At 53.3% G+C, this 8,117-nt stretch overlaps 4 protein-coding genes across 4 annotated transcripts; 3 read left to right on the forward strand and 1 right to left on the reverse strand.

Annotated features, from left to right (window-relative positions):
• Positions 1-577, forward strand: PPTG_24180 (hypothetical protein). Its single transcript, XM_008915603.1, has one exon. It carries the CDS (start codon positions 128-130, stop codon positions 458-460), a length of 333 nt encoding a protein of 110 aa, XP_008913851.1. The 5' UTR covers positions 1-127; the 3' UTR covers positions 461-577.
• A 1,375-nt stretch (positions 578-1,952) lies between these two features.
• Positions 1,953-3,714, forward strand: PPTG_17660 (hypothetical protein; the record flags this gene model as incomplete). Its single annotated transcript, XM_008915604.1, has 6 exons — positions 1,953-2,044; positions 2,114-2,915; positions 2,979-3,222; positions 3,286-3,357; positions 3,432-3,535; positions 3,604-3,714. The coding sequence occupies 6 exons, from the start codon at positions 1,953-1,955 to the stop codon at positions 3,712-3,714; spliced, it is 1,425 nt and encodes a 474-aa protein (XP_008913852.1).
• A 53-nt stretch (positions 3,715-3,767) lies between these two features.
• On the forward strand, positions 3,768-7,917 carry PPTG_17661 (hypothetical protein). Its single transcript, XM_008915605.1, has 6 exons — positions 3,768-4,174; positions 4,241-4,306; positions 4,371-4,445; positions 4,516-4,584; positions 4,647-4,760; positions 4,823-7,917. Exons 1-6 carry the CDS (start codon positions 3,809-3,811, stop codon positions 5,471-5,473), a joined length of 1,341 nt encoding a protein of 446 aa, XP_008913853.1. The 5' UTR covers positions 3,768-3,808; the 3' UTR covers positions 5,474-7,917.
• Positions 5,423-7,926, reverse strand: PPTG_17662 (hypothetical protein). Its single transcript, XM_008915606.1, has one exon. It carries the CDS (start codon positions 7,716-7,718, stop codon positions 5,544-5,546), a length of 2,175 nt encoding a protein of 724 aa, XP_008913854.1. The 5' UTR covers positions 7,719-7,926; the 3' UTR covers positions 5,423-5,543.
• Between the last annotated feature and the right edge of the window lie 191 nt (positions 7,927-8,117).

The following is an 8,117-nucleotide window of genomic DNA, read 5'->3' on the forward strand; positions in this document are numbered from 1 at the left end:
CACAGCGCACAGGTTCACGTAGTTGGAGCCGAGACCAAGACCAGCCAGAAGACTCGGGTAACCGAGAGCCCACTGCGAGATGGTGCGCTTGGCAAACAGACCGTTGTAAGCGAAACCCGTGAGGTCCATGTCGGCGATGGCGTCGGGTCCAGTGGCTAGGAAGGTCAGCACGGCGCTGTTGTTGGTCACCGTACGCATAGCCTCCGGGTCCATCGAGTTGAGACCGTTGACCCAGCGCATCATCTGCGGGCCGTTCTCAGCCACGATAGCGAGAGCTGCACTGGTGTTGCTGCCCTTAGCGAACGAACCAAGCGCCAAGCGCACAAGGAATGCCATCTCACCACCAGCACCGGCGATGACGCTCATGTATCCCGCATCCAGAGCCGTGACCTCGTCCGTGTCGGAGCATCCGTCGCAGCTCATTTCCGGCTCGAACGTGTGGTACGTGTACTGCTTGTAGCTCACGCGGTCGCCATCGTCCAAGAATTCAACGTCCAGCTTGATCTGGCGACGGCGGTACGTGTACGGGCCCATTTCGCGCACCTCAAGGGCATCGGCGTCTCCAGCAAGGTAGGCCTCGGCATTGGTAGCGTTCATCATGTGCAGGCTGTAGTAGTACGGCGTGCAGTCGTCGCAGTCGCCGTACGGGTCCAGGTAGCTCTCCTCGGCTCCATCCGAGGCGGTACAGGTCGCGACGCCGTCCTTGACCGCGTTGTCAATCACCGCCGGCACGACCGTGCCGTACAGCAGTGCGATAATTGCGATGAAGGCTCCAGTGATCATCAGACCCAATCCGAGCGAGCAGCATAGGCAGCGACGCTGCGAGCGCTGCGTGTCCTTCTCCAGGTACTCGGTCTGCGGGGATTCAGCCATGGTCATGGTCTCAGAATCAAGCCGAAGATGTCGGGTAGAGACGGCAAAACCGAGAATGGCGGGACAGCAAACCGTGAACTGGTCGAGTCCGTGCAGCCATGTTGACGAAAGCGGGGACTCTGGGAGCAGTGTAGGAAAAGTTTGGGATCGGTAGTTGGAGTGATCAGGCTGGATGTCTGCTGAGTCTCCAATGAAACGCGAGACACGGGTTGCACTAACGGCGAAAAAGCACGTTCTTCACGCTGCCATCAAGCAGTCACGAGCAGATGGGGGATAGAGCCCGGCAGCAGATCATAAAAGGCCATTCGAACAGAACAATCCAAAACCGGCATCGACTGGTTCTCCTGCTGCACCAGTCGCGTTGCTACCTTCGAAAGAAACATAAAATTGCAGGACATCGTAGACACTGGTGACGGTCGATGTCATGCGGCATGACGTCGATTACCAGTGCCGCCTTCAGCACCGGCACGAATGATCTTATTAATCCTGCAGAGGAGTTTTAATCCAGATGGGGATGCTATGCCAACTGTTGCGATGAGTGCCAGCTTCAATGAGATCAGCGGTCAAGCAGGTCAAGCTGCGGGACGTTACCACTGATAATTCTACTTCGAAGTACCTTGTTGGTAATAGCTGACACCTGAGTGTGACCGGCCCGACTAACTTCAAGCGTTTGAAGTTCTCGGTGCATCGGCACAGCATCCCCAAATGGATGTATGTCGGCAAACTTACCACGAAGGTGCACTGCTGCAGTCGCTTGGAACCCGGTTGCCCAGATTTGAATGTACAGTCATCTCGACATGCAAAATGTTAGGATCATCCGAGTTAATTATTTTGCAAACGTTTCGGTTCTCGGTTCTGAACTCTACCTCCGCAGTAGTACATTTACACTTCGTAAATTTACTTATCCCCAGCCTATATTTGGCCAAAGCAACCTGATCGAAACTCGAAAAATAGCTTGGGAATTGGTAATCAACCAAGCATCACTTTCTACTAGTGTCGTTGGTGCCTAGGTTCACTACCTCGCATTGCCATCGGCTGGACATGATCAGGCCGTACTTACCACTCCATCTTTTGTGTAAATGACTATTGTGCTTTCACTAACAATATTCCACTCCTCTACCAGGCACAATGAATTCGATGGTCAGAATATCACAGTGAATCCCATAAAGCCGTAAGTCCCAACGCAATACGTTGAAACTTAAACTAATAGCTTTGATAACCTTTTGTTTGCACGCCGCAGAGAGTCAGCCGAGAAGAAATACCAGGATTGGCCATTTGCGATTCTCTTCGTGGTGAACGTTGGCGTCATTCAAATTCTCATGGCGTCGGGAGTGAATGCCATTAAGAGCAACAACAATTTGCGCGATACACTTTCAGACAACGACACGAAAGCCCTATTGATTGTGGCATCGGGAATGATGATACTAGCGATGGTCGTAGCAGTAATGATGACGAAAATAATTCCGTCATCCGCCCGCGGTATGATCATTTTCGTGCTCTGGTTAAACTTCGGGGTCGCTGCAGCTTTCGCTGGTATTGGCATCGCTTTTGGCGCCTTTGCTCTCGTAGCTGTTGGAGTGATCATCGCGGTATTGAATTGGTGTTATGTACGCAGCGTGAAGCGCCGTATCCCACTAGCAGTAGCCCAGTTGCGAATAGCTGAAGTTGCTAACTCTAACAACAGGGCGACGTATGTTGTGGCTATAGTGTTCGCCATGCTGCAAATTTTCTGGATGGCAATGTGCAGTCTAGCGCTACTAGGAGTAATCAGCAACTCCACTCAAAAATCAAGCAGTGCACAAGCACAACAAGGAGGAAGTTACAGCTGGGCATCCGCACTGTTGCTGCTGTCGTTCTACTGGGGCATTCAAGTATCCAAGAACGTCGTACACACTACTGTCGCTGGAACCGTTGCAGCGTTCTGGTATCAAACGGAATCACTGAATACTACGACCGCCTCGTTGAAACGCACTTTGACAACGTCGTTCGGATCAATTTGTTTCGGATCTCTAATTGTTGCTATCCTGCAAACTCTCCACGAGGTACGAAGTGCTAGAATATTGATAAAACACTGTTATTCTTGACAACTATCGTTCTCTTTGCAGCTGGCAAAAACCAGTCGCAAATCTCGAGGTGCCGCTGCTTGCATTGCCGAGTGCTTGTTGTCTTGTCTAGAGTCAATCATGGAATATTTCAATCGTTGGGCGTATGTCTACGTCGGGGTGTACGGCTACAGCTTCATGAGCGCAGGGAAAGCTGTGTCCCAACTATTTCACCAGCGAGGCTTAACTGCTCTCATTAACGACGACCTTGTCCATATCGTGATCAGACTCACAGCAATTGGAGTTGGTGCGTCCACATGACCATTTTTGAAGCGATAGTACCATTTACAGTTGTTTGTGCTTTGAGCAGGACTGATCTGCGCTGGCTTTGGAGCGGTAGTCGCAGAGCTGAGCGACGCATTCACGTTCGAGTCCAGTACGAGTAAGAGTGGCAGATACGTGGTTACTGTTCAAACTACTTTGTGCTGATGGTGCATTATTTCTTATTGACTGCAGCCCTTTTGGCGATTCTAGGCTTCATAATCGGCTTCAGCGTCGCGCTCACGCCGCTTGCAGTGATCAGTAGCTCCGTCGCCACGATCTTCGTCTGCTTCGCCGAGGTGAGTAAAGAAAGCAACGCACTGCAAGATGATAATGTGAGTAGCATGACTCAATCTTCTCGTTGCAGGATCCAGCTCCATTTCAGCGCTCGCATCCCGAACTGTACGCAGCTTTGGCTCAAGGATGGCACAGTCTCCACCCCGAGTTCATTGCGCAGGCAGGATACTGGCACGCCTAATGCATCCACTTCATCAAAACCTCCATCACTTAATACCACTCGTATTTACTCTCGGAGGTGTATCATCTCCCCACAGTATCTATCTATCTTCACCATGTCGGACGATGAGGAGGAGTACGATTTCGACTACAGCGATGAGGACGAGGACATGGAGGACGTCGAGGCCGCAGTGCAGATAGAGAACGCCTACTATTCGGCCAAACAGCTGCTGGAGGGCGAGCCACCGAGACGAGAAGAGGCGCTGGGGGCGTTGGCTCAAGTGCTGGAGCTGCAGAACGAGCAGACAGACTGGGGGTTCAAGGCGCTCAAGAGGATCGTCAAGCTGCTGTTCGAGCTGCAGCGTCACGATGAAGCCATGAGGAGGTACGAGGAGCTGCTGGGCTACACGAAGACGGCGGTGACGCGCAATGTGGGGGAGAAGGGCATCAACAGCATTTTGGACTTTGTGTCGACCAGCAAGGTATGGTGGAAATAGGGTTTGTAGTAGGGTTTTCCAGAGTAAGTTGACGTTTGTGGGTATCGCCAGAACTGGGAGATCCTGCAGAGATTCTACGAGACGACGCTGGAGACGCTCAAGGAGGCGAGGAACGAGGTTTGTTGAGAGGGAGGCGTTGATGTTGGCTACATACTGATACTGTTGTGCTATGTTGCTGCAGAGACTGTGGTTCAAGACGAGTGTGAAATTGGGCAACTTGCTGTACGAGATTGGGGACTTTTCCAGACTGAGCAAGGTGAGATCAGCAGGGAAACGATGTAAAATGGCACCTTCTCTTACTGACGATGGCCTTGTAATGTGTGCAGATAATTAAGGAGCTGCTGGCGTCGTGCAGCGATGAAGATGCAGACGATGGCGTCAGGAAAAACTCACAGGTAAGTTCAAGATGGTTTTTAATTTGCTACGTGGTGTGCTGCTGACTTTGATGTTGCTGCAGTTGCTGGAAGTGTATGCGCTGCAGATCCAGATGTACACGGCACAGAAAGACAACAAGAAGTTGGTGTCCATCTACGAGAAGGCTCTACGCACCAAGTCGGGAGTTGCACACCCTGTAAGCAGAAGGACAGAAGACTCAGCGATATTTGTGCGACGGTTCTAACTTTTGCATTGCAGAGAATCATCGGCGTGATCCACGAATGCGGCGGCAAAATGTACATGATGCAGCGCGAGTGGGACAAGGCTCGTAGCGACTTTTTCTCGGGCTTCAAGAGCTACGACGAAGCTGGTGAGCCTCGACGCCTGCAGTGTCTGAAGTACCTGGTACTGGCCAACATGTTGAGCGAGTCGCAGGTGAACGTGTTCGACTCGCAGGAGGCCAAACCGTACGAGAACGACACAGAGATCGTGGCCATGACCAAGTTGACCGACGCGTTCCTACACGACGAGATCAAGACGTTCGAACAGGTGCTGAACCGCAACCAGGAGGCCATCATGGACGACCCCTTCATCAAGCACTACATCGACAGCCTCCTACGCACCATTCGCAGCAAAGTTCTGCTCAAGATTATCAAGCCTTACAGGAGGATGGACACGCAGTACATCGCTCGAGAGCTGAACGGGATCCCTCTGTCCGAGGTCGAGTCGTTGCTGTCTGCTCTCGTCCTGGACAAGAAGATCGAGGCTCGTATCGACCAGGTTCATCACACACTCGTGCTGCTGGATCGTAAACCGGAAGAGAAGTTCCAGTCGTCCATCCAAAGTTGGTGCGACGCTCTCGACAAGTTCCATTCGCTTACAGTGGATCGGATTGGCACTGGCATGTAAACTGATGTGTCCATTTTAAAGTCTTGCTAACAATCTCTTTACGATTAATTGGGTATGTGCATGCCTATTCCTAAACTTCTGCTACTTGTGGACGTTGCGCAGCGTAGAACTGCTGGACCTGCCGAGCTTCTCCCGCCTGTCGAGACGCGATGTGCCACGCCGAGCCAAGACAGAGAACCGACCACACAGACCAGCAGAGACAGAAGCGGAAGCCGATACGATAGGCACAGGCCTCGTCACAATACTGGAAGTAAGTGTCTGTCTGTCCTTGCTGCGAGATGACCCACTCCATGATGAGACCTGTGAGGTAGGGGGAGAGCGCGTAGCCGAACAGGTTGAAGACCATGACGGAGAAGGACGAAGCCAACGCTCGATGCTCAGCTGGCACGACCGAGATGAAGATGCCCGTGCAAGCTGGCAGGATAGCGCCGCCGAAGAAGAGCAGGAGCCACAGGAACCCAGCAGTGATGTAGATGTCGTCGAAGAACGTCGTCACTGCTGAGATGGAGAACGCGATGAGGCCCAGGATCATGCAGATTCCCAGGGCTTTGGCACGCTGCTCCACGCCGATGTATCCTCCGTATCTGTCGATGAGCCAGCCACCAAAGAAGACGCCCAGGATTGGGCCAGTACCGGAGACAACGACGAACAGCGCGTTGACCAGATACTTGGACGCATGCAACGACTTGATCATGAAGATGGTGCTCCAGTACTGCACGCCCGTGACGACGAAGTACACAGTCGTGAGCCCGAACACGATCAAGCAGAAGACGGGGATATGCAGCAGTTCGTAGACGCCCTCGGAGAACGCGCCCTGTTCGTACACCTCCATGAACTCCTCTTCCAGTATCGAGGCTTCCAACATGCTCATCCGCGGGGACATCCGAGGAGATCTCATGGGAGCGATAGCAGTGTCCAGTGCGCCGTACGTTGAAGATAAGCTCTTGGACACTGGCGATGTGCGCTCGTTGCCGGCTCTTGCGTTAATCGGCGACGTTTTAACTGACGCAGAGGCATTAACAACAGCGTCACTTTTCTCCAGTTCACTCGCTACTGCGTCCAACAGCGGAGCGCCACGCATACTCGGAGGTCGGATCATACTGCGACGAAGTGATGCCACGCCACTGTCATCTTCACAGTGGCCCAAATGGTACTGCTGCTGGTTCTGATGCAGCTGGCGGACGCTGCGTTGACTGCTGACTCCGTACATACTGGCGCTGGCCAGCAACGCGTCTTCTTCGTCGTGATACGTCGTGGATCTTGTGCTCATGGGAGTTCCAGCCACCGTGTCGTCCAGGAAGCTGTGCAGACCGAAGGCAGCTCTGCCTCGAGCGCTCAGGAACCCTCCGCGACTGCTGTTTAAAGGCTCCAACTCGTTGTAATGCGATTCTTCCTCCTCTTCTTCATTGTGCGCCTCCTGGTTACTGCGTTTCGACGCCGTCTCCTCCGCCACGTCGAGCGACTGCGCGTCGTCCATGCAGCCATCAGAGGAACTGGCACTCGCGCTCTCAGTGCCGCCACTGCCCACAGCGTCTTTGTCGTTATCACTGCGAATCACTAAATGTTTCTTTGGCACGAAGAAGATGGCTACGTTAATGGGCAACAGAGCCAGAAACTGAAGCAGAAATGGCCAGCGCCACGTCTGGATGAGTGAAAAACTCTCGGGCACGAGCCAGTTACTGACCGTGCCAGCGAAATAGCCGAGCATGACGCCCATGGGGACACTCCCCTGCAGATAACTCATCCACCCGGCCACCTTCTCTCGTGGAGCGTATTCGTCCACCCACAAGGGCGTGTAAATACAGGGAAACGCCTGTGTGAAGCCCACAGCAGCTCGTGCCAAGATCAACATGTTGGCACTGAAGGCGAACCCCGTGGGTGTGAGAGCCAACATGAGCACAGCCACATTGTTACACAACAGACTGAGACCCAATACGGTGCGAGGGTTGAAGCGGTGGAGGAAGAAGGCGCAGAGTGGCGACGCTGCGCTGAGAGCCAGGTACACAACCCCACCCAGAGCCCCTTGTTGCGTTGCGTCCAGATTGAGTGACACACTGAGTTGATCCAGTAGACACGGGATGGAACCAGCCTCGAGATACACGATGATTTGCGTCAGGATGAGGTACTTGAACAGGTAACTGGCCTCGGCACGTGTCTTCTGCATGTAGCGCTCCCGGCGCTCGGCCTTGGTTAACACCATGGGGGAGTGGGGACGGTCACTGCTGGAAGGCACAAAGCTAACCATGTCACCAAATTGTCTTCCCCTGTCGCGAACACACTCCGCCTATACGGCGCGATGGCTTGGACGTCTCGGCCACTGTGCGGCGCTGGAGTTCGTGTATTTGCCTCTCGGTTGGCACCTGGTGCTTCTCCGCCGAAGACTTTCTCTGCCGTCTCCCAGCCGTTTTGCCTGTCTGAAGAATAGATACTGCCCCGTGAATCAGTTTTTTTTTAGCCCGTGTGCACCACACGAGCAGCAATTTTCCATGTTGATGCGATATTTGCGCTTGGGTCCAGCATCCTACTGGAGTGGCGAAATCTACGGACTCCGCACCACCAGCAATGCTGGGCGGCAGGGTGAGCACAGGGTGGAGCAAAGCTCGAGCTGCAATCACGGAGCTGTACTTTAGTTTACACTTGGATG

Source organism: Phytophthora parasitica (assembly GCF_000247585.1).
Source record: "Phytophthora parasitica INRA-310 unplaced genomic scaffold supercont2.73, whole genome shotgun sequence".
Lineage (NCBI taxonomy): Eukaryota > Oomycota > Peronosporomycetes > Peronosporales > Peronosporaceae > Phytophthora > Phytophthora nicotianae.